Source organism: Bombina bombina, chromosome 1 (genome assembly GCF_027579735.1).
Source record: "Bombina bombina isolate aBomBom1 chromosome 1, aBomBom1.pri, whole genome shotgun sequence".
Lineage (NCBI taxonomy): Eukaryota > Metazoa > Chordata > Amphibia > Anura > Bombinatoridae > Bombina > Bombina bombina.
The window spans coordinates 136376379-136403730 of record NC_069499.1 but is presented as its reverse complement, the minus strand read 5'-3'; the positions used below and the strand labels follow the sequence as shown (position 1 = coordinate 136403730).

Here is a 27352-nt window from a genome sequence, read left to right as displayed (position 1 = left end):
ATAACAACAATAAAAAATATTTAAACATAAATATTTAACCAAAGCATTTTTAACACACCGATTCTTATAGAGTGTCCAATCAGTGCTCTCCCCATATGGCACTTTTGTTGTAGTTATAGCACTGACTGGAGAACAATTCAAACCGTTAGCTCATAGAAAAATTTACTTTTTAAGTGGGGGGCGGAGCACGGGGTATTTAAATTCCATAACTATATTAAAAAGTAAGTTATAGCACATCTTCGTTACAACGGGTGAATTAAAATCCATCTAAAATATCACTAACATTCTGGATCTGATTTTAAAAAAGGTGGAGAGTTGACCATCACTTTAACGCTTGCTAATGTGCATTCATAAACACATTAAATGTGTGTGTATAGTTTCATATGTAAAACAGGGCTTGATAAACCCAGGAAGCCAGAGAGCTACTGGCTTCTAGAATTTTACTCCCCAAGTTTTGGGTTAATCTCCATGTATCTATATACAAATACCACTATCTGGCTCCTAAATTATAAAAATATTTATAAAATTGATATTTAAAATGTACAGCAAATATATAAAAATAAAACAACTATAGAAAATGTTTGCAGTTGGCTTTGAGCTTGATTGGTATCCAACATGAATCATTTTAGAAAGCCTGATAAATATTAAAATTGAAGTCTTTTTTTTAACTTGTAGGTTGATTTAATAAATCATATATGTTTATAAAACTAAAGGAAAGATCCTTTCAGTTAAAATGTAATTTTTTTGTTAAATTATTTAATTATGCTACACCAGTTCCTCCTAAAACCTATGCTTCATTGTGTTTTAAAAAGCTAGAAATGCCCATAAAAGCGTGAAAGGTTATCTAAGGATTTGAGGGATTTAACTCAGCAAAACATAAAATTTCACACCATTTTTTTAATTGGCATCTTTGAAGACAATGTGGGCCACAGCCAGATTTACTTTGCTGCCAAATCCATCTTCCAGATGCCCAGATGAATTTGTCAGGGCAGGGTACGCAACCATATACTTTCTGATTGTTTAAACTAATAATATTGCATGCGTTCAGATTGCACAGTCTTAAAAATAACGCATAAAAGAACAGATTCAAGAAGTTTTGTGCAGTAAAGGCAGCTGACTCCTAACACTTGTCAGAGGGAGGGGAAAACAATTCCAAACTCAGTACCAGCTGTTTGTGACCAGACACTCCTGCAGTTTCACATAATTCACTTTATAATGCCACCCGGCTGGCAATATTTTCTGTGGAGAACACTGATCTAGATCCCCCCCAAAATATACAGGATTGTGCAATATATCACCTAGGGCTAAACATGGCCCTCTAGTGTTTGTTATGTGGAACCTAATTTTGTATCATACTCTACTCCTCAACCTCTCCCATCTGTAAACATATAAACTGTTGCTGGATTTATATTTTAAACAAGACTTTGTTTATAGAGAAAAATACATATATATTTAGGGTTGCCATCTGTCCGAGAAGGGCCCGGACAGCCTGGGTTTCAATTTATGTGTTCAGGTTTGAAGATTAGTCAGACCTGGACATGCAAATGTCCGGGCTTGGTTGGAAATGTGGTGCAAACATACACTGCCTAGTAGTACTGTACTTGTACTGTTCTTGTTACTGAGTGACAGCTCCTACATGATGCTTAGCTGTGGTTTGAGTGTGTGTGTGTCTTTGTGTTTGTCAGTGTCTGTGTGTGCATGTGTGTCTGTGTGTGAAGAGTGACTGTCTTTGTGTGTGTGAGTGTGTGAGAGAAAGAGAGATTGTGTTTGGCCTGAACTAAAGGTGGCAACCCTATGTGCATTTAAATCAACATAATCTGTAACATTTCAACCTCCTGACTCTAGAATGAAGAAAACTAACTGGCTCTTCATTTTAAAATGTTGGACAACTCCTTTAATTTATATTACCACCCACTCCATGTCCAGAATACTGTCAAATATCAATATGATTAAAAAAAAAAAATGCAACAGTGTTCTATCTTGCTTATGAAATAGAAGCAAATGAGTCTCAACCTGTCTTGTCTGCAAACCCTGCATCTTGCTGCAGAATGTGTTGGTGCATTACAAATAAAGATAATAAGAATATTGGCTTGCTGGTTAGTTAGCATACTTGAGTGACAATCGTGTACAGAAGATGTCCAAACCTCGGAAGCTCCATATGCACCTTTTACATTGCGCATTAAAAAAATGTATTCATTGCAGGGTGTTTAAAGGGACAGTATGCACCTTCTAGCAGCCTTCCAGAAGAGTAACATATTCAGCTGAGTCTTAGGGGCCGATTTATCAAGCTCCGTATGGAGCTTGATGTCCCTTGATGCCCCTTGTTTCCGGCTAAAGACCGCTGCTCCATAACTTGTCCGCCTGCTCTGAAGCCGTAGACAGAAATCAACCCGATCGAATATGATTGGGTTGATTGACACCCCCTGCTAGCAGCCGATTGGCCGCGAATCTGCAGGGGGCGGCATTGCATCAGCAGTTCACAAGAACTGCTGGTGCAATGATAAATACAGACAGCGTATGCTGTCTGCATTTATTGATGTGCGGTGGACATGATACACTACATTGCATCATGTCTGCTCGCACTTACATAAATAGGCCCCTGTATGTTAATAGAACAGATCAACACCTTTTTAGCTAATCCAGACATGAGTATGGAGACAACTGGGCTTGTTGCTATTACGGTATTAAAAGGGACAGTAAACAAATTCAGATGTTTTATATAAAATTTACAGTACATTTTCATTATTTATTTTGCTACATTTTCATGCAATTAAGCTCTAAAAAATGAACAATTTCTAATTCTCAGAACTTAAAATGCCCCCCTGCTGACTTCTCAAGGCTAACTCTGCTACATATGTGTCCTTAATTGGATTTAACAGAGTAACAAGTGCAAAACAATGTACTTTATACTAACTTTATGACAGTGGCTAACCTTATTGTCTGTAGACAAAAATTATGTTACTTTGTTAAGTTATTCGATAGCAACAAAGCAGACAAGTCTTATAATTACAAAGTGTTTACTAGCTTAACTATCAGTGGGCAAGATTACAAGTCGCGAGTTATGATTTTCTCACGCGTGATATGGTCTTTACGCATTCAAATTTCCACTGTGCAGCTATTACAAGTTTTGAAAAAATTTAATTTTCGCGAAACACTTCAAAAATACATTACACTTAGGGGTCAATTTATCAAGCTCCATACAGAGCTTAATGTCCATGTTTCCAGCGAATATGATCGGGTTGATTGACACCCCCTGCTAGCGGATGATTGGCCGAGAATCTGCAGGGGGCGGCATTGCACCAGCAGTTTACAAGAACTGCTGGTGTAATGATAAATGCCAAAAGCGTATGCTAGCAGCATTTATCGATGTGCGGCGGACATGATACGCTACACCGTATCATGTCCGTCTGCACAATAATAAATTGACCCCTACACTCATATTAACACTGCCTAATAAAAATTATTTTATAAAAATATTGCACACAAAAGTTATAAGTACTCAAAGATACGAGATCTCGGGTGTTAGAAAAAAAAAGCAGACAAAGATATTTTACATTGACATACATACACAAACATAGGCCTAGATTTAGAGTTCGGCGGTAGCCGTCAAAACCAGCGTTAGAGGCTCCTAACGCTGGTTTTGGCCGCCCGCTGGTATTTGGAGTCAGTGATTAAAGGGTCTAACGCTCACTTTACAGCCGCGACTTTTCCATACCGCAGATCCCCCTACGCCATTTGCGTAGCCTATCTTTTCAATGGGATCTTTCTAACGCCGGTATTTAGAGTCGTTTCTGCAGTGAGCGTTAGAGCTCTAACGACAAGATTCCAGCCGCCTGAAAATAGCAGGAGTTAAGAGCTTTCTGGCTAACGCCGGTTTATAAAGCTCTTAACTACTGTACCCTAAAGTACACTAACACCCATAAACTACCTATGTACCCCTAAACCGAGGTCCCCCCACATCGCCGCCACTCGATTAAAATTTTTAACCCCTAATCTGCCGACCGCCACCTACGTTATACTTATGTACCCCTAATCTGCTGCCCCTAACACCGCCGACCCCTGTATTACATTTATTAACCCCTAACTTGCCCCCCACAACGTCGCCGCAAGCTACTTAAAATAATTAACCCCTAATCTTCCGACCGCAAATCGCCGCCACCTACGTTATCCCTATGTACCCCTAATCTGCTACCCCTAACATCGCCGACCCCTATGTTATATTTATTAACCCCTAATCTGCCCCCCTCAACGTCGCCGACACCTACCTACACTTATTAACCCCTAATCTGCCGAGCGGACCGCACCGCTACTATAATAAAGTTATTAACCCCTAATCCGCCTCACTAACCCTATCATAAATAGTATTAACCCCTAATCTGCCCTCCCTAACATCGCCGACACCTACCTTCAATTATTAACCCCTAATCTGCCGACCGGAGCTCACCGCTATTCTAATAAATGTATTAACCCCTAAAGCTAAGTCTAACCCTAACACTAACACCCCCCTAAGTTAAATATAATTTTTATCTAACGAAATAAATTAACTCTTATTAAATAAATAATTCCTATTTAAAGCTAAATACTTACCTGTAAAATACATCCTAATATAGCTACAATATAAATTATAATTATATTATAGCTATTTTAGGATTAATATTTATTTTACAGGCAACTTTGTAATTATTTTAACCAGGTACAATAGCTATTAAATAGTTAAGAACTATTTAATAGTTACCTAGTTAAAATAATAACAAATTTACCTGTAAAATAAATCCTAACCTAAGATATAATTAAACCTAACACTACCCTATCAATAAAATAATTAAATAAACTACCTACAATTACCTACAATTAACCTAACACTACACTATCAATAAATTAATTAAACACAATTGCTACAAATAAATACAATTAAATAAACTATCTAAAGTACAAAAAATAAAAAAGAACTAAGTTACAGAAAATAATAAAATATTTACAAACATAAGAAAAATATTACAACAATTTTAAACTAATTACACCTACTCTAAGCCCCCTAATAAAATAACAAAGCCCCCCAAAATAAAAAATTCCCTACCCTATTCTAAAATACAAATATTACAAGCTCTTTTACCTTACCAGCCCTGAACAGGGCCCTTTGCGGGGCATGCCCCAAGAATTTCAGCTCTTTTGCCTGTAAAAAAAAACATACAATACCCCCCCCCCAACATTACAACCCACCACCCACATACCCCTAATCTAACCCAAACCCCCCTTAAATAAACCTAACACTACCCCCCTGATGATCTTCCTACCTTGTCTTCACCATGCCAGGTTCACCGATCCGTCCTGGCTCCAAGATCTTCATCCAACCCAAGCGGGGGCTAGACATCCACTGAAGAAGTCCAGAAGAGGGTCCAAAGTCTTCCTCCTATCCGGCAAGAAGAGGACATCCGGACCGGCAAACATCTTCTCCAAGCGGCATCTTCTATCTTCTTCCATCCGATGACGACCGGCTCCATCTTGAAGACCTCCAGCGCGGATCCATCCTCTTCTTCCGACGACTAGACGACGAATGACGGTTCCTTTAAGGGACGTCATCCAAGATGGCGTCCCTCGAATTCCGATTGGTTGATAGGATTCTATCAGCCAATCGGAATTAAGGTAGGAATTTTCTGATTGGCTGATGGAATCAGCCAATCAGAATCAAGTTCAATCCGATTGGCTGATCCAATCAGCCAATCAGATTGAGCTCGCATTCTATTGGCTGTTCCGATCAGCCAATAGAATGCGAGCTCAATCTGATTGGCTGATTGGATCAGCCAATCGGATTGAACTATATTCTGATTGGCTGATTCCATCAGCCAATCAGAAAATTCCTACCTTAATTCCGATTGGCTGATAGAATCCTATCAGCCAATCGGAATTCGAGGGACGCCATCTTGGATGACGTCCCTTAAAGGAACCGTCATTCGTCGTCTAGTCGTCGGAAGAAGAGGATGGATCCGCGCTGGAGGTCTTCAAGATGGAGCCGGTCGTCATCGGATGGAAGAAGATAGAAGATGCCGCTTGGAGAAGATGTTTGCCGGTCCGGATGTCCTCTTCTTGCCGGATAGGAGGAAGACTTTGGACCCTCTTCTGGACTTCTTCAGTGGATGTCTAGCCCCCGCTTGGGTTGGATGAAGATCTTGGAGCCAGGACGGATCGGTGAACCTGGCATGGTGAAGACAAGGTAGGAAGATCATCAGGGGGGTAGTGTTAGGTTTATTTAAGGGGGGTTTGGGTTAGATTAGGGGTATGTGGGTGGTGGGTTGTAATGTTGGGGGGGGGGGTATTGTATGTTTTTTTTTACAGGCAAAAGAGCTGAAATTCTTGGGGCATGCCCCGCAAAGGGCCCTGTTCAGGGCTGGTAAGGTAAAAGAGCTTGTAATATTTGTATTTTAGAATAGGGTAGGGAATTTTTTATTTTGGGGGGCTTTGTTATTTTATTAGGGGGCTTAGAGTAGGTGTAATTAGTTTAAAATTGTTGTAATATTTTTCTTATGTTTGTAAATATTTTATTATTTTCTGTAACTTAGTTCTTTTTTATTTTTTGTACTTTAGATAGTTTATTTAATTGTATTTATTTGTAGCAATTGTGTTTAATTAATTTATTGATAGTGTAGTGTTAGGTTAATTGTAGGTAATTGTAGGTAGTTTATTTAATTATTTTATTGATAGGGTAGTGTTAGGTTTAATTATATCTTAGGTTAGGATTTATTTTACAGGTAAATTTGTTATTATTTTAACTAGGTAACTATTAAATAGTTCTTAACTATTTAATAGCTATTGTACCTGGTTAAAATAATTACAAAGTTGCCTGTAAAATAAATATTAATCCTAAAATAGCTATAATATAATTATAATTTATATTGTAGCTATATTAGGATGTATTTTACAGGTAAGTATTTAGCTTTAAATAGGAATTATTTATTTAATAAGAGTTAATTTATTTCGTTAGATAAAAATTATATTTAACTTAGGGGGGTGTTAGTGTTAGGGTTAGACTTAGCTTTAGGGGTTAATACATTTATTAGAATAGCGGTGAGCTCCGGTCGGCAGATTAGGGGTTAATAATTGAAGGTAGGTGTCGGCGATGTTAGGGAGGGCAGATTAGGGGTTAATACTATTTATGATAGGGTTAGTGAGGCGGATTAGGGGTTAATAACTTTATTATAGTAGCGCTCAGGTCCGCTCGGCAGATTAGGGGTTAATAAGTGTAGGCAGGTGTCGGCGACGTTGTGGGGGGCAGATTAGGGGTTAATAAATATAACATAGGGGTCGGCGATGTTAGGGGCAACAGATTAGGGGTACATAGGGATAACGTAGGTGGCGGCGGTTTACGGAGCGGCAGATTAGGGGTTAAAAGTGTAATGCAGGGGTCAGCGATAGCGGGGGCGGCAGATTAGGGGTTAATAAGTGTAAGGTTAGGGGTGTTTAGACTCGGGGTACATGTTAGAGTGTTAGGTGCAGACGTAGGAAGTGTTTCCCCATAGGAAACAATGGGGCTGCGTTAGGAGCTGAACGCTGCTTTTTTGCAGGTGTTAGGTTTTTTTTCAGCTCAAACTGCCCCATTGTTTCCTATGGGAGAATCGTGCACGAGCACGTTTTTGATGCCGGCCGCGTCCGTAAGCAACTCTGGTATCGAGAGTTGCATTTGCGGTAAATATGCTCTACGCTCCTTTTTTGGAGCCTAACGCAGCATTTGTTTGAACTCTCGATACCAGAGTTAAATTTATGGTGCGGCCAGAAAAAAACCCGCGGAGCGTTAACAGCCCTTTTACCGCCGAACTCCAAATCTAGGCCATAGAGATTATGCACATTAAACAATATCTCAGAGGGATTTTCACATATAGATCTCAATATATCTAGACATATATATATTCATATACATATCCCTCTATAAATAGATATATCAGTCCAAAAATCATCACATATATAAAGAAATATTGCGTTATGAAAACATTTTTGCAATATTAAATATTTGCATTTTTATGTATACTTTTCAAGAAAAATATGTTAAGGTCTTTGCACAGATTAGGATTTTAGTGTCTCTGGTCTATTTGTCTTCTCCATTAACTTCTATGGGAAATACCTGAACACGCACGCGATTTAGCTGTTTAGATTATGTGGCTTAACGCACGCTCAAAATAAGTAATTTTGCAACTTTTAATAGCTGCACTATCCCAAATGCGAAAAAGCCATAACGCGTGCAATGTTTTCGCAAATGATTTGCCACGTGACTTGTAATCTTGCCCATTGTGTTTGGCTTCAGCAGACTTTATTAGATAACAAACAGTAACTTCGGGAGAGGTATGAGGCAGAGTTAGGCTTATGAGGCCTGTAATGTACAATTTTCAAGACTGGAAAATCCTATTAAAGGGATAGTCTACAATAGAATTTGTATTGTTTTAAAAGATAGATAATCCCTTTATTACCCATTCCCCAGTTTTGCACAACCAACATAATTATATTAATATACTTTTTACCTCTGTTATTACCTTGTATCTAAGCATCTTCTGACAGCTCCTTGATCACATGACTGACTGTTTAAAATCTATTAAGTTGCATTTAGTATTGTGTTGTGCTAACTCTTAAATAACTTCCCGGGCGTGAACACATTGTTATCTAAATGGCCCACATGAACTATCAGTCTCCTGTTGTGAAAAGCAAATACAAAAGCATGTGATTAAGAAGCTGTCAATAGAGGCTTTGAAACAGGCAGAAATGTAGAGGTTTAAATGTTATAAAGTATATTAATCTAACAGTGTTGGTTGTGCAAAGCTGGGGAATGGGTAGCAAAATTTAACACTGCACAAGAGGTTTCTTGTGCAATGCTGCCCCCTGCTCCGGCATAACCAATAAACGAGCGAGTGTCAGGGTGATTAATCTACCCACTTCTGAGGTGGCGGAGAGGAAAAAGAAGCAGTTTCTGTTTCTTAAAGGGATACTCAAGTCAAAAATAAACTTTCATTATTCAGATAAAGCATGCGATTTTAAACAACTTTCCAATTTGCTTCCATTAACAAAAAGTGCACAGACTTTTTAAATTTACACTTTTTTGAGTCACCAGCATCTACTGAGCATGTGCAAGAATTCACAGAATATGCATTTGTGATTGGCTGATGGCTGTCACATGATACAGGAGGAGTGGAAAATGACATAACTGAAATTTGTCAGAAAAAAATGTACTTCTCATTTGAAGTTCAGACTAAATGCTATTGCATTGTCTTGTTTTCATTCATTTGTTGATTTGCAAATCTACTGTATTTATACTATTTACTGTTCCTTTAAATATGTGGCAGCAGACTCACTTATGCAAATGGCCTCCATAAAGCCCAAAATGCATTGTATGCAGCTTAATAAATCTTTAAAATTGGAAAATGTTTTGCTTCTTCTTTTTTTTTACATTGAGAAAGAGCTATTCCTCTGTGTTCTGTGCAATGAAGAAAAGAAAAAAAAGCTGTAGCAATGTTACACACTTGTGCTCAATAGCATAATAAAAAAAATATATAAATTTCACTGCAGTAAACCAACTAAAAAAAACATTAATAAAACATTTTCCCCACGGAATCTGCATTTATTTCCCTGCAGCTAAGACGTCTTGTTAGACATACAAATGATTGCAGTGCATCTTTATGGTTTCATTTATTTAAAACTATAACATATGGAGCAGTACAACATCTGGAACATGTGCAAGACAGATCTTCCTTAGCAACCTTAAGAGACATGCAACTATACACATCAGATAAAGAGGTTATCAGAAAGCTATTCCTGGCATGTGATCTGTGACCTGACACTTCTCTGTCACTAATGTGGAAAAGCCAATAGCTTAAAGAATCATATGTGGAAATAAATAAAAATAAATAAAAAATACCATATGGTGAATGACATGCAGAATGAACGTCTTGTCATGCGTACAGATGATGTCAGATTAAAAGACTCTCGGCTACATTACAAGTTGTGCGTTAGGCTGAAAAAGCGTTAACAGGTCCTAACGCTGCTTTTTCCCTACCGCTGCTATTACGAGTCTTGCAGGTTTAGGGACACCGCACACTTCTTTGGCCTTACCGCAAAACGACTTACGTAAAGCCTTTTTTCTATGGGACTTCCATAGCGCTGATATTACGAGTCTGTCCTGGGAGGCCAAAAAGTGAGCGGTACACCCTCTACCTCCAAGATCCCTAACGCATTTAAAAGTCAGTAGTTAAGAGTTTTATGGTACAATGCTGTAGCATAAAACTCATAAATAAAGTGCTAAAAAGTACACTAACACCCATAAACTACCTATTAACCCCTAAACCGAGGCCCTTCCGCATCGCAAACACTAAAAAAAATTTTTAACCCCTAATCTGCTGCTCCGGACATCGGCGCAACTATAATAAACATTTTAACCCCTAAACCGCCTCACTCCCGCCTCGCAAACACTAGTTAAATATTATTAACCCCTAATCTGCCATCCCTAACATCGCCGACACCTACCTACATTTAATAACCCCTAATCCTCCGGCCCAAACGTCGCCGCCACTATACTAAATGTATTAACCCTAAACCTAAGTCTAACACCCCCTAACTTAAATATAATTACAATAAATCTAAATAAAAATTTATATTATTACCTAAATAATTCCTATTTAAAACTAAATACTTATCTATAAAATAAACCCTAAGCTAGCTACAATATAACTAATAGTTACATTGTAGCTAGCTTAGGGTTTATTTTTATTTTACAGGCAAGTTTGTATTTATTTTAACTAGGTAGAATAGTTATTAAATAGTTATTAACTATTTAATAACTACCTAGCTAAAATAAATACAAAAGTACCTGTAAAATAAAACTTAACCTAAGTTACAATAACACCTAACCTAACCCTACAATTAAATAAATTAACTAAATTAAAAACAATTAAATAAATTAAATTAGCTAAAGTACAAAAAAAAAATAAAACACTAAATTACAGAAAATAATAAGCAAATTACAAGATATTTAAACTAATTACACCTAATCTAATAGCCCTATCAAAATAAAAAAAGCCCCCACAAAATAAAAAAAGCCCTAGCCTAAACTAAACTATCAATAGCCCTTAAAGGGACAGTCAAGTATAAATTAAACTTTCATTATTCAGATAGGACTTTTAATTTTAATCGACTTTCCAATTTACTTTTATCATCAAATTTGCTTTTTTCTCTTGGTATTCTTAGTTTAAACTAAACATAGGTAGGCTCATATGCTAATTTCTAAGCCTTTGAGGGCTGCCTCTTATCACATGCTTTTTAAATCTCTTTTCAACACAAAGAGACAGAAAGTACACGTGGGCTATATAGATAACACTGTGTTCAGGCACAGAAAGTTATTTAAGATCTAGCACAATACAATGCTAAATTTAAGACAATAGATAATAAACAGTCACAGTCATGTGATCAGGGGGCTGGAAGAAGGTTCCTAGATACAAGGTAATCACAAAGGCAAAAAGTACATTAATATAACTGTGTTGGTTATGCAAAACTGGGGAATGAGTAATAAAGGGATTATCTATCTTTTAAAACAATAACAATTCTATGGTAGACTGTCCCTTTAAAAGGGCCTTTTGCAGGGCATTGCCCCAAAGTAATCAGCTCTTTTACCTGTAAAACAAAATACAAACAACTCCCCCAACAGTAAAACCCACCACCCACACAACCAACCCCCCAAATAAAATACTATCTAAAAAAACCTAAGCTCCCCATTGCCCTGAAAAGGGCATTTGGATGGGCATTGCCCTTAAAAGGGCAGTTAGCTCTTTTGCGTCCCAAACCCCAATCTAAAAAATAAAACCCACCCAATACACCCTTAAAAAAACCTAATACTAACCCCCTGAAGATCGACTTACTGTTCTGAAGACCGGACATTCATCCTCAAGGAAGCGGCAGAAGTCTTCATCCAACCGGGCCGAAGTCCTCAACGAAGCCGTGAGAAGTCTTCATCCAAGCCGGGCGAAGTGGTCCTCCAGACGGGCAGAAGTCTTCACCCAGGCGGCATCTTCTATCTTCATCCATCCGACGTGGAGCAGGTCCATCTTCAAGACATCCGACGCAGAGCATCCTCTTCAAACAAAGTCTTCTTACTGAATGACGGTTCCTTTAAGTCATGTCATCCAAGATAGCGTCCCTTAGATTCCGATTGGCTGATAGAATTAAGGTAGAAAAAATCCTATTGGCTGATTGGAACAGCCAATAGAATCTTAAGGGGGTTACTGTTTTTTAAGGGTGTATTGGGTGGGTTTTATTTTTTAGATTAGGGTTTGGGCCGCAAAAGAGCTAACTGCCCTTTTAAGGGCAATGCCCATCCAAATGCCCATTTTAAGGGCAATGGGGAGCTTAGGTTTTTTTAGATAGTATTTTATTTGGGGGGTTGGTTGTGTGGGTGATGGGTTTTACTGTTGGGGGGGGGGTTGTTTGTATTTTTTTTTTACAGGTAGAAGAGCTGATTACTTTGGGGCAATGCCCCACAAAAGGCCCTTTTAAGGGCTATTGATAGTTTAGGCTAGGGGGTGGTTATTTTGGGGGGCTTTTTTATTTTGATAGGGCTTTAGATTAGGTGTAATTAGTTTAAATATCTTGTAATTTGTTTATTATTTTCTGTAATTTAGTGGGGTTTTTTTTTGTACTTTAGCTAATTTAATTTATTTAATTGTTTTTAATTTAGTTAATTTATTTAATTGTAGTGTAGTGTTAGGTGTTATTGTAACTTAGGTTAGGTTTTATTTTACAGGTACTTTTGTATTTATTTTAGCTAGGTAGTTATTAAATAGTTAATAACTATTTAATAACTATTCTACCTAGTTAAAATAAATACAAACTTGCCTGTAAAATAAAAATAAACCCTAAGCTATATACAATGTAACTATTAGTTATATTGTAGCTAGCTTAGGGTTTATTTTATAGGTATTTAGTTTTAAATAGGAATTATTTAGGTAATAATATTAATTTTTATTTAGATTTATTGTAATTATATTTAAGTTAGGGGGTGTTAGGGTTAGACTTAGGTTTAGGGGTTAATAAATTTAGTATAGTGGCGGCGACATTGGAGGCGGCAGATTAGGGGTTAATAATATTTAAATAATGTTTGTGAGGCGGGAGTGCGGTGGTTTAGGGGTTAATATGTTTATTATAGTGGCGGCGGCGGCGACGTTGGGGGCGGCAGATTAGGGGTTAATAAATTTAGGTAGGTTGCGGCGACATTGGGGGAGGGAGATTAGGGGTTAATAAATATAATGTAGATGTCGGCGATGTTGGGGGCAGCAGATTAGGGGTTAATACATATAATGTAGGTGGTGGCGGCGGTGTCCGGAGCGGCAGATTAGGGGTTAATAAGTATAATGTAGGTGTCAGCGATGTTGGGGCAGCAGATTAGGGGTTAATAAGTGTAAGATTAGGGATGTTTAGACTCGGGGTTCATGTTAGGGTGTTAGGTGTAAACATAATTTTTATTTCCCCTTAGCAATCAATGGGGCTGCGTTACTGAGTTTTATGCTGCTTTTATGCAGGTGGCAGGTGTTAGACTTTTTCTCAGCCGGCTCTCCCCGTTGATTCCTATGGGTAAATCGTGCACGAGCACGTACAACCAGCACATCACTGACTTAAGCAGCGCTGGTATTGGAGTGCGGTAAGGAGCACATTTTGCTCAACGCTCACTTCTTGCCTTTTAACGCCGTGTTTGTAAAAACCCGTAATACCAGCGCTGCAGGTAAGTGAGCTGTAAGAGAAAACTGCTCGTTAGCACCGCATAGCCTCTAATGCAAAACTCGCAATCTAGCCGTCTGTTTTTTAATACTAGTTTTCAAAAGTTTCCATTTTTTAGTGTCCATAGAGATAGTAGTTCTCTAAGTATAAGGATTTCAAGCATTTTGTAATACAGCATGTAAATTTAGCACTAGTGACCCTGCAGCGCTATGTGTTTACCCCCCAGAAAGAGGGTAAACAGATAGTAAAAGGACCCCTAAATACAGCAGAATTGAATAATTTACAAATACACAATAACAAGACAATGCAATAGCACTTACTTTGAATTTGAAATGTCCAGTAAAATATTTTCTGGCAAATTTCAAAGTTAATCCAAACCCCCCCCCCCCAGCCAATGTATCATGTGACTGTCATCAATCTAAAAATGCATATACCTGTACGTATATACTGTGCACTTTAGTACACGCTCAGTAGGAGTTGGAGCCTCAGAAAGCTTGCATGTAAAAAAGAAAGTACACGTTTTGATAATGGAAGTATATTGGAAAGATATTTTATATTGCAGGCTTTACCTGAATCTCCCAATCAGATACTGGCGCTGAACCAATAAGCAGCGCCAGCCGCAGAGCTGGGCCATGTGACTGCTGTTGTTGATTGGCTCATTGGTTGTGTCTGCTCAAGACCAACAGTGCTCTGCAGCTCTTGAACAGTATTGCATAGCATTGTAGGGTCACTAGTTCTAATATTACTAATGAATTAGAACATGGAATTTTTGCACACTACAATGTCCCTTTAAGATATTAGAAGCAAAGTGTTTGCAGATAGACAACATCTATCTCATTGTGTCCAGCTAATAAAGGCATGGGGCCCGATGATCTCGGGGCTGGCGAGATGCTTTAAGAATGCTCACCGGTATGAAATTGTCTCTAAAATCCAAGCACAACTATCAAAACATTTCCTCTCTACCAATCACACTGTTTCAATGGCTTAGAAATTAGCATATGAGCCTACCTAGGTTTAGTTTTTAAAGGGATACTAAAACCAATTTTTTTCTTTCATGATTCAGATAGAGCATGCACATTAAAGCAACTTTCTAATTTACGCCTATTATCACTTTTTCTTCATTCTCTTGGTATCTTTATTTAAAAAAGCAGGAATGTCGCTTGCTGATTGGTCGCATAATGAAGCCACCAATCAGCAAGCGTTACCCAGGATCTGAACCAAAAATGGGCTGGCTCTTAAGCTTACATTCCTGCTTTTTCAAATAAAGATTGCAAGAAAACAAAGAAAAATTGCTAATAGGAGTAAATTAGAAAGTTGCTTAAAATTGCATGCTCTATCTGACTCATGAAAAAAAATGTGGGTTTAGTGTGCCTTTAACTAAGAAGAACAAGAAAACAAAGCAAATTTGATGATAAAAGTAAATTGGAAAGTTGTTTAAAATTGTGCAAATTCAGGTATTACTGTGTGACCTCATGAGCGCTGAAAAGAGCTGTCCAAACTACAGCCCAAGAGCCATGTCCAGCACACCAAAACATTTTTTGAGTGACCCTTAGCACAACCGAGCAGAAAACAGACATCAATCAGTAACTTGTTACAAAAAAAGCAGCTCCAACTAAAAGTGTGTAGTTTTTGTAAATTTGTAAAGCATTTTATTATTAAAGGGATACTAACCCCACATTTTTTTCTTTCATGATTCAGATAGAGCATGCAATTTTAAGCAACTTTCTAATTTACTCCTATTATCAATTTTTCTTTGTTCTCATGTTATCTTGATTTGAAAAAGCAGTAATAAAAGGTTAGGAGCCGGCCCATTTTTTAGTTCAGCACCTTGGTAGAGCTGCTGATTGGTTTATAACATTTAGCCACAAATCAGCAAGTGCTACCCATGTGCTGAACAAAAAATGGTCTGGCTCTAAAGCCTACAGTACTGCTTTTTCAAATCAATATAGCATGAGAACAAAGAAAAATTGATAATAGGAGTAAATTAGAAAGGTGCTTAAAATCTCATGCTCTATCTGAATCATGAAAGAAAAATATTGGGTTTAGTGTCCCTTTAAACCATTGCATGCATATAACTGTGTGTTTAACCCCTGCATAGACATATAGTTAAAGGGACAGTCTACTCCAGGATTATTATTGTTTAAAAAGATAGATAACCCCTTTATTACCCATTCCCCAGTTTTGCATAACCAGCACTGTTATATTAATACACTTTTTACCGCTGTGTTAACCTTATATCTAAGCCTCTGCAGACTGCCCTCTTATGTCCATGCTTTTGACAAACATGCATATTAGCCAATCAGTGCTGACTCGTAACTCCACGGGAGTGAGCACAATGTTATCTATATGGCACACATGAACTAGCACTGTCTAGCAGTGACAAACTGTCAAAATGCACTGAAAAAGGAGGCAGCCTTCAGGGGCTCAGAAATTAGCATATGAGCCTACCTATGTTTGTCTTTCAACAAAGAATACTAAAAGTACAAAGCAAATTTGATGATAAAAGTAAATTGGAAAGTTGAATAAAATTGCATGCCCTATTTGAATCATGGAAGTTTTAATTTTGACTAGACTGTCCTTTTAAAGTCAGCTATAGTGCACTACTCTTTAAAAGTGTGACAAAATTATTATTATTATTATCAGTTATTTGTAGAGCGCCAACAGATTCCACAACGCTTGGGAACTGGCTTCTGCTGCAGCCATAGCAAGTAAGATTCAAAGTAACAAACAGAAGTACAGAAGCACCTGATAATAGCCGTTTGTAATGAATGTGAATTTAATGAACAGGGTATACCATCACAACATACAGTATACGAAGTATACACAGGGACTATGTCCCTAATTAAAAGACAAACAATACAGAGGAGATGGAAAAATGTAGAGCTAGTAACAAAAAAGCGGCTAACGCGTTTCGGCGTGAGCCTTACTCATAGCCTCATAAAACACATGTAAACTGTTAAAGTTTAAAAAACCTAGCTCAAAATCTGATTGGATAGCGGGAAACACACCCTGCAAATTATTAGCCAATCCGTGACTACTAATCTAATCTAATGCACACACCCCTCCCCACCCCCCGAAAATGCACGCTAAATATTAAAGATACTGATCAGCCTTGTTCCCTTCATCACTGAGTTATCCAGACCAATACACGTGAACCGCAAAAAATTGCCGGTTACTTAACATACCGAGAAATCAATCACTGGTCAGATAGTGCAAAAAACTTGCCACGCCATCACGGAGATTCTCCGCTCCATTCAGTGACAGAGTCAGAGTCCAAAGCTCAAGGTGGGAGTGAACAAACGATCAGAACTTCCCTGATAGGATAACACGTAAGATTCAAGCCATTTAGAAGAATGAGTAAATGAACACTAAAAAGGCTGTACTAGTCTTCATATGCTATATAACATAAAGCTCCCAGAGAGTGCTACAAATAATATAATACTTTTTAATTAGCTAGGAATAAACTGTAATACTCAAGAGAATTATGCAATCAGTTCATTATTAACCACATTTTTCCCAATGACAACATGCGGACTCAATTACACCTTGAGGTGCAGTTACTTTCTGTAAGAAATGCACAAACTAATTTACCAAATGCTAAACACTCTCTGCAGGTTACTTGCCGGTGACCAAGCATAGCCTCACTGCCCATAAGGGGACAAGCTGCTCAAATGAATTTGCTGGTGAACTGTTTACCCTGGGAAGATTTGCTTTAAGGAATTCCAGAGTTTATGGATTGTTAAAGAGTTAAGAAGTTGTTTATGTTGTTTTAGTTTTTCATGGGGACTTTACTGTAAAAACACACATACTTAAGAAAGGAAACAAGATCTGAGGTTGGAGATGAGCCATGCACAGCTGAGTCAACAAGACAGTAAGACATTCCCCTGTCATGATAAAAAGAGCTTCTACAGAGATCTTGTTAAGGAAATCATTAGATTTTTGTATATAGATAGATAACAGCCTCAAAAAATGATAAGCCGGTTCCATATTATTATTATCATTTATTTGTATAGCGCCCCCCAAATTCATTAGCTCTCAATAGTCACAAAAATAAAGTTGTGATATGGGAATTAAAAAGGACATTTCATTAAAATAAACAATGTAAAATAAAAGCATTTCATGAAAAAAAAAATATATATATCAGTTGTGTCCTTCCTGCTAAAGCATCATGACCTACAATCCAATTAAAGGGATAGTATACACCAATTTTCATTTAACTGCATGTAATATACACTACTATAAAGAATAAGATGCACAGATACTGATATAAAAGTCCAGTATAAAACCGTTTAAAAACTTACTTAGAAGCTCCCAGTTTAGCTCTGTTGAAGAGGTTAGCTGGAACATCCACTGGAAGTGGTTGTATAGCAAAAAGAGAAGACACCCCCCTCCCCCTTCCTTTGCATATTAAAAGACTCTTTACACAAACAGGAGCAAGCTGGAGTAGGTATACATCAGTATTCTCCTAAAATGTTGGGGCTTGGTTAGGAGTCTGAAAATCAGCGCAATGTTATTTAAAAATAAGCAAAACTATTTTTTTTTTATTAAAACAAAGCTGTATAGGCTATATAAATGGATCATCTACAAAACATTTATGAAAGGAAAAATCTAGTGTATAATGTCCCTTTAAAAGGCATAAAAATTAATATTGGAATTATTTATGCAGATTACAAAGAATATTGTGATGAGCAGGGGAGCTATTTAAATAATGTTGGAATTTACACATTTCCTATAATTACTTCTCTGCATATGAATGTGTGTGTATATTAAATACAAACAAATAAATAAATAATTTAGTTAAAGAGACACTGTACCCAAAAATTTTCTTTTGTAATTCAGAAAGAGCATGCAATTTTAAGCAACTTTCTAATTTACTCCTTTTATCAATTTTTCTTCATTCTCTTGCTATCATTATTTGAAAAAGAAGGCATCTAAGCTTTTTTTTGGTTTCAGTACTCTGGACAGCACTTTTTTATTGGTGGATTAATTTATACACCAATCAGCAAGGACAACCCAGGTTGTTCACCAAAAATGGGCCGGCATCTAAACTTACATTCTTGCATTTCAAATAAAGATACCAAGAGAATGAAGAAAATTTGATAATAGGAGTAAATTAGAAAGTTGCTTAAAATGTCATGCTCAATCTGAATCACGAAAGAAAAATTTTGGGTACAGTGTCCCTTTAAAGAATACAGATGTTCTGGTTAAATAGTTGGTTACACCTAAGAAACACCTGGCACACTGCCATTACTTCAGTAGACCCCACTTGACCTCTTGTTTCCGTCTATTCTCTCTCTGAGGCTACAATATCAAATTAGATTTTCCCACAACTCCAAGAATTCCATTCTTTGCTGTCAACATTCTTAACTCACTTACCCTATTGGAAGATGGAGAGTTTCGGGTCACTTCCTCATATGCACCTACGTTCTCCCAAGTGACAAGGAAGACATTATCAGGGATAAATGCAGCTTGTGGGAATCCTCTCTGGATTTGCCTGGCTGCTTCATTCACAATTTGCTCTGAATTGTCTTGACGATAATATATTTTGCCTCTGCCATTGCTTGTGTCAATGTCTGATAAGAATGGAGCTATGACAGGAAAGTCTGTTGGAAACCCATCATCCACATACTGGGTTTCTCTGGGAAAGTCCTGAGTGGAGATTATACCATTGGTCCCTACCTGGAGGATGAAAATAAACACACAAATATCATCAGCAATGTTGCCAACCATCCTATAACAAGTTACTTGTATATAAATCAGTAAACAAAATAACAGATAGATATGTACACACACATATATATCAAAGACTATAATATATACCATGAATAAGCTATTTTAAAACTGTATAATTCATCTATGAAGATATCTAGCCAATTAAAAAATATAAAACCAGTGATGTATTTCTTGATGCATGTAAACTTGTGTTGCAAATTATCTGGATTTGAAGCATTATCGATTTTGGGCAAATGAAAACAAAAGAGAACAGTTACAATTGCACCTCTGTTACATATGACACCAATTTACAATAATTAACTAGGACATTCCTTCACCACTTGAAATGCATACAGTAGATTGTGTGTGGAGGGGAGGGGGTGAAATTTTCCCTTGAGCTTTGTGGCTAGAACAAAAGCAGCTGTATAAGTATTGGACTCTCTGGAATCTCCTATATGATACTGTAAAAATGTGTTTCCGGGCTGCTGTTGGTTATACTTGCTTAAATAATACAAATTACAAAAATAAATGGTAATATTTTACAACATTAAACCTATGACAGTGTGTTTTATAACGAAAAAAAGTGCAAAGTAAATAAAAGATTAGATTTTATAGACAAACTGCAATTAGCTGTGATCAGATATCATAGTGGGAACATCTGTCTATGTAAAAGTAAATGTATACACTATCTACAATCAATACACATACAGTTAATAAATCTTTAAATGCCACATTACATATTAAACATATATATTATATAGACATAAAACACATTCTATACCATATATAAAGGTACATGCACTTTGTATAAATCAACTACATCACAATAATTTACAAAAAATAGCCACGATTATCATTAAATGAACATCTCATTTGTTCCAATTATACTGAAAATGACAGCAACCCCAGATCACATTTACAATAGATGAAGGGTACAGTAACTCTGAAAGTTTTTAAATGAATGGGATGAGTGCCAGATCGGCTGGTTGGGAAGAGCAGCAAGTCAGTATGTTGTTGGTATCATCTTACATAAAGAAGGTTAAACTGGGCTTCATAGAAGAGTAGCGGATTTGTGAGCTTCACCACTTCAGAGGTCTCATCGTCTCCCTCCTGCAGAAGTTGATCTCCCCGGTCCTCCCCATAGGGGAAAAGTTCTAGCCTGGAAATAGCAGCAGCAAATGCCAGCAGGCAGTGTAAGTGAAGCAGCAGACTGAGCGCCCCTTCCCGCATGGTGAGTGATTTATAGACAGATACAAGGTAGAGCGGAGATGAGCACCGCTCCCAGCCAAGCTCATGGAATGGTGAGACACAAGGGCATCCACATCCGACCCCAAGCAAGTAGGCGGGACCTCGCCGCTTCTCGATGTGTAGATTGGTGGAGAGCTGACCAGACGGACCAATAGTCAACGCAGGACAGTGCCCAGGGTAACTGCTCAGCTGCTGCCCGCAGGATCACAGAAATAATATCAGGCTGCAGTAGGGCACCTGGGACGTGGCACGGGGGATGCCCCTCACTGTTTGCTCACTTGCAGGATGTGATGTAGGGAAGCTGCAGGAAAATGGGACCTTTGTAACCCTGGCATGTTTACATATTACTGTACCAAATAGAACTGCAGGATGTGCTCTCATTACCTAATATAACTGAGGCACAATTTAACTTATATACAATTATATTAATCGTTTAATAAACGTGTGTATAATAATCCCCAGGTGCTGACGTTGTAAATGGTTTATGGCTCTAGACCCCAACCCTATATTTGATTAACTAGGGTAGAAAAACAGATTATTTCTACCAAACTAATCATAGCAAAGAAGATAAGCAATATTAAAAGGTGATTCAAGAGGTGTGTTCCTGGATGGCAAAACAATGCAGTTTATGCTAATACAGGACATTTTTAATGTTTTTAGAATATTATTTTTTTCTTGTGGGCAATTATTGATACTGAATAATTATACAAAAACATTGTCCTATTCTTCACTGGTCAGTTTTTTTTAACTTAATATTATAACAAATGTTTGTATAGCCATTTTTAATGAGTTAATATAATTTCTTGGTATATTTTACATTTATTATTATACAATTTATGCAGTATTGAATTTGTAAGTTCTTAATTTTTTTTTATAATGTACCAATACTTGTTATTAAATGATTATTCAATACATCATTGAATAATAAATTATGTAGGTTTGGGAGTTCTGATGTTGTCCCTATTAGCCAATGAACTGCTTGTCCCTAAGGTTGAATTCTATACAAACATGCCTATTAGTTTCAGAATCAGCTTACAGAGGACCACTGAACACTGTAGACTTGTACAATCAATAAATGCATAATTAAAAGACAATTCAAAAGCACTTAGTTTGAATTTCAAATGAGTTGTAGATTTTATTCTGACAAATGCCAAAGTTAGCTACATCATCCAATCACAACATGCATATATGTATATCAGGGGTGGGCAAGTGGTAGATCGCGGTCTACCAGTGGACCACGAGTGAATTTTGAGGTGACCTCCTGTAAGATTTCAAAAGTCTAATAAGAGAAAGATTACTCTCACATCGACGGCAGCGAGGTTCTTCCCTCAGAATATAGAATTCTAGATAGAATCTAGATTCTGAGTGGAGAGCCTCACCACCGTAGATGTGTGAGAAATCTTTCTCTTTTGAAATCGGCTATGACTCTGAATCTATGACAGCGGTATGGGCACTGTACTTCAGCAACGCGGCTGTAGCTGAACTTGCTGCCCCAGCTTTGGTTACAGGTCCTACCCGCTAATCAACCTGACATGTCGTCCAGCCAATAAAATTACTTTGTAGAATGAGTCTCGAGCCGTCTTGATTGTGAGACTACTTGTCATACGCAGGCGCGGTACACAGATAAGGTTTATTGACGGTCCCAGCATGACGTAAAGAGAGAGCTCGCGCAGTAAGTAAAGACAGCACGGTTGTATTTGTTAAAAAAAACGCAGCTGATTTTTAAAGCTGTATTATTTGTGTCAAAAATACAATTTGCAGCCAGCAGGTCCTATTTGTGGCGAAAATACAATTTTCAACTATATAAATACAAAATAAATACATTATTGTAATTATTATTATCAAGACTGGTGTTTTTTTTTAGCTAGGTGACCACGTCACTTGGAATAAAATTAGAGGTAGCCCTTGCCTTACAAAAGTCTACCCACCCCTGACGTATATCCTGTGAAACGTGCACATCTCAGTAGAAGCTGGTGCCTCAGAAAATGCATATAAAAATATTGTGCACATTTAGATAATGGGAGTGAATTGGAAAGTTTTTTAAAATTGTGTGCTCATGAAAGTTTAGGTTTGACTTGAACCTCCCTATTTTATGCAATGCTTTAAAAGTTCAAGCTTACCTACAAAGCTTCTTAAACGTTTTACAAAAGGTGCATCTTGCGGACCTGTGCCACTATCACTCATAGTAAGACTTCTTATTTATTTATGAATTAATTTATTATTATTATTTTCAAAACACAGGCTAAGCAAATGTGCTAAAGAGATCACACACCTGCGTACTCTCCCTAAAATCATTTCTAAACTTTTTTTAAACTCATTTGCTCCATTTCAAAGAGCTTGACATATCATTTATCACATATCTGAAGTCATAGTCTACGATATCTCCTTTAAAAGGTTTGCTTAAAGGGTCAGTCTAGTCAAAATTAAACTTCCATGATTCAGATAGGGAATGCAATTTTAAACTTTCTAATTCACTTTTATTATCAAATTTTCTTTGTTTTCTTGGTATTCTTTGTTGAACGGTAAACCTAGGTAGGCTCATATGCCAATTTCTAAGCCCTTGAAGGCTGCCTCTTATCTCAATGCATTTTACAGTTTTTCACAACTAGAGGGTGTTAGTTCATGTGTGCCATATAGATAACACTGATCATACCCATGGAGTTATTTATGAGAGGGTACTGATTGGCTAAAATGCAAGTCTGTCTAAAGAAATGAAATAAGGGGGCAGTCTGCAGAAGCTTAGATACAAGATAATCACAGAGGTAAAAAGTATAATGATATAACTGTGTTGGTTATACAAAACTGGGGAATGGGTAAAAATAAAGAGATTATCTATCTTTTTCAACAATGACAATTTTGGAGTAGACTGTCCCTTTAAGAAGCTGCAAGGAAGAAATATATAGGCAACTGGCTGGATCTGCAGAAAGAAGATCACTAGGTTCAGAAGGAAGAAAACAAGAAGATTCATATCATGAAATCAAAGCTTGTGTAGAGGAAATAACAGATGAGCTGAAACCTTGATGGTATTTTTTTTTTTTTTTGATGGTTGTGTTTAAGACCCCAGGAGATAGTTATCATGTATAAGGGAGCTGGCCCCAATTTAGATCAGAGGAACATCGGTCTATTGTTGTATTGAAGGAAGCTAAAGTCAACTTGTAATTACAAGAATTGCTATAGAATAACACTTCAGCCAAGTCTTAAAGTGCAAACGTGGTTTCATTATACATAAGTAAACATTTTATATAAAAATATCAAGGTATTTACTATCCCTTTAATTAATCACATTACTATAAAATGTATTTGTCTAACATTGTTTCTATTCCAATCCATTGGAAGTGTTTCTTGCTGAAATAACATATTATATCATTTAAAATCTGGAATAACACACAAAAATGGTAAGAAACTTGCATTTCAAGGGGGTTTTCACAAATAATTTCACATATGTTCACAGGAGCAAACGTGTCCTGTTGCTATAGAGTAACATATCAGCCAAGTCTTAACATTTGTAAAACAAATTAACATCCTTTTTACTGCAATTATTTATCAGTAGCCAAACTCCATCCACCATTTGCCTTATTTGGAGAAGCCAATCTGGGCTTTTAGTCTGCAGACAACAAGGCTAGCCACAGTAATAAAGTTAGTATAAATTACTCTGTTTTGCAGTTGTTTTCAGTAAAAGACAATTAGTGAAATATATGTAGCAGTGTTAGCATTGAGACGTCAGCAGGGTGCTTTTAATGATCTGAGAAGTAGAAATTGCTCAATTTTCAGGGCTAAATTACATGAAAAGGGGCAAAATAAATAATGAAAATATATTGCAAAGTTGTTTTATTATTCATAACTTAACATTTTATTTAAAAATCTCATTGTGTTTACTGTCCCTTTAAAGGACCATTAAATACAGTAGAATTGCATAATCAACAAATTATTAATAATAATAATAATAATAATCTGAATTTCAAATGAGTAGCATTTTTTATTTTTCAAATTTCAAAATTAGTTACACTTTCCTTCCACCTGCATCATGATTTCCGTCGCAATTAAAAGGACACGAAAGTCAACATTTTTTAAAGGGACACACAACCCAACATTTAAAGGGACACTAAACCTAGCTGTATACATCAGGTTAAGGTACACAGCCCTCATTAATATCAGATTGGCACCTCACTGGTGAGTACAGAAACCTGGATGGTTGAGGACCGAGAGATGCTCAGAGAGCTTGTTAGGGACTGAAGTCCACAGTTTGCTCTAGTAAACCTTATGTATCCTTAGATCGTTATTAGTGCAGGGCTAATTTTCTGTTTATTTCTTCATATAAAGGCCCAGCCTGAGAATATGGCATATAGGGCATTTGCCTGGTGTGCCAGTTGTGGCCCTGTTCCCTTAACCTGCCTAGTCATTAGCACTATTATTTGTGCATGATGCAAGGCCAGTCTGCTTCTCATTGCCTTGCTGTGTCTGTGGGCCCGGTCAGGGCCAGTCTGCCTCTCAATGCCTTGCTGTGTCTGTGGGCCCAGTCAGTGCCAGTCTGCCTCTCACTGCCTTGCTGTGTCTGCGGGCCCAGTCAGGGCAAGTCTGCCTCTCACTGCCTTGTTGTGTCTGTGGGCCCGGTCAAGGCCAGTCTGCCTCTCACTGCCTTGCTTTGTCTGTGGGCCCGGTCAGGGCCAGTCTGCCTCTCACTGCCTTGCTGTGTCTGTGGGCCTGGTCAGGGCCAGTCCCTCCCCATTCAGACGCCTCTTAATTTGAGTACTACATAGGCTGATGAGCAATCAGCTGTTATTCTTTTAATGTGAACTTCAAAAGCTTCTGGTTTTTTATTACATTTCACTTTTTTAACTATTTAATTAAACCAATTTTGTTACTGAATGATGTTACAATTTTTTTTTTTGTGTACAAATCAAACAAGTACATTATACATTTTGCGGTATGATTAAATAACAAAAGACTCAAAGACAGGGAAGCCCCAGACAATGTACGGAGGATGGTAAGCTGTATTTGACTATCTTATAGAATAGAAAATGCCTTCTCTGCTCCTGTCATTGGATGCGGAGAAGGCATTTGATTGGGTTGACTGGACCTATATGCATAGCATACTCTTGCCCCACAGCACATGTTAGAGTGATAGGACACCAATCAAAGACTATAGAGTTATTAAATGGGACTAGTCACTAGACAGGGATGCCCATTGTCCCCTCTTTTGTTTGCAATCTGCATTGAGCCACTTGCGGCAAACATATGCACCTCTAAAGACATCTCAGGTCTGGAATTAGGAGATATATCTCATAAAATCACCTTATTTGCAGATAATGTACTGTTAACCCTTACCAGGCCCCTAATCTCCCTACCAAATGTATATGATGTTCTCCACCGATTCTCGGTAATATCAGGGTATAAAATAAATTTGGATAAATGTGAGGCACTTCCCATAGCCATGCCAAAACACACTGTTAAATTAATTGAAGCCAATTTTGACCTCAAATGGGTAAAAAAAAACACATTGACTACAAGGACCTTTTAAAGTGGGGAAAATTAAATTTTTCATGGTATGGAAGGTTATCTGCTATAAAAATGAATATCCTCCCTAGGATTATGTATTTGTTCAGAGTGTTGCTGTTTAAGCTAGTTAGACAAGACATAGAATTCTTACAAACAGCCATCCACAATTTTCTGAGAGGGAACAAACAAGCCTAAGTTCATCATCAAACTCTCACACAACACAAGCAATTGGGAGAGGTAGGTGTACCAAATCTATAGGACTACGATCGTGCATCCAGAACAGCACAACTTTCCCTCATGAGCAGGAGAGGGAGTGATGTGATCTGGCCACAACTAGAGGCGAAATTGGGGGGTCTAGCATTGGCTGAAGACATTCTATGGGAACCAAGAGATAAGGGGAAGACCAACACATTTAGATCACAGATCACTATAACATCATCACAACAATGGACTAAAGCTATAAACATTGATAAACTCATGCCTTTAAATTCCATGGTTAGGCCAGTGAAATACCTAATCCCCAATGATAAAAGAAAGCTTATATCCAAATGGGAAAACAAAGGCCTATACAGAGTAGCGGATTTTATGCAGAATGGTCTCCTCCTTAAATATAATCAACTACGAGACAAATTAGACCCTTTGCCACTTCAGTGGTTTCTTTACCTACAAATAACGACAGCCCTTCGTAAATACATAGGACCCATCTGCAGTAGACCTGCCACGGTTCTAGAAAGATATTGTAACTCACGGAACAGAACAGATCTAAACACGTTATCTCACATCTATACCTAGACATCCAGTCCAAGAAGGATGACTCAAAACCCGATGGGAAAGGGATCTGGGTAAAGTTATATCCATAGAAGACTGGTACACAATCGCACATGACTCAGGTAGAGGCTTATTAAGTGCAGACCTTAGGGAAAATAGTATGAAATCAGTATTTAGGAGGTATCTCACCCCGTTACAAACAGCGCATTCAGTTAGAGGTGGGTCCCAACACTGCTACAGAGGATGCCAAATAAAGGGAACTTATATACATGTGAGGTGGGAGTGCCCCCAGGTACAGATCATCTGGAATAAAGTCTCAGAATTACTGAGCAAACTTCTAGACGAGAAAATCACAGTTACAGCAGCGTAAGCCCTACTAAATGAGCAC

At 37.5% G+C, this 27352-nt stretch overlaps 1 protein-coding gene across 1 annotated transcript in view; it reads right to left on the bottom strand.

Moving 5' to 3' along the window:
- NID2 (nidogen 2) overlaps positions 1-20769 on the bottom strand; it is a 109951-nt gene extending 89182 nt beyond the window's left edge. The window contains exons 1-2 of the mRNA XM_053697620.1: positions 20482-20769; positions 19117-19419 (exon numbers count right to left, since the gene is read on the bottom strand). Coding sequence (XP_053553595.1) covers positions 19117-19419; positions 20482-20682 — 504 coding nt within the window. The 5' untranslated portion in view covers positions 20683-20769. The remainder of the gene's footprint in view (positions 1-19116; positions 19420-20481) is intronic.
- Positions 20770-27352: the final 6583 nt, after the last annotated feature.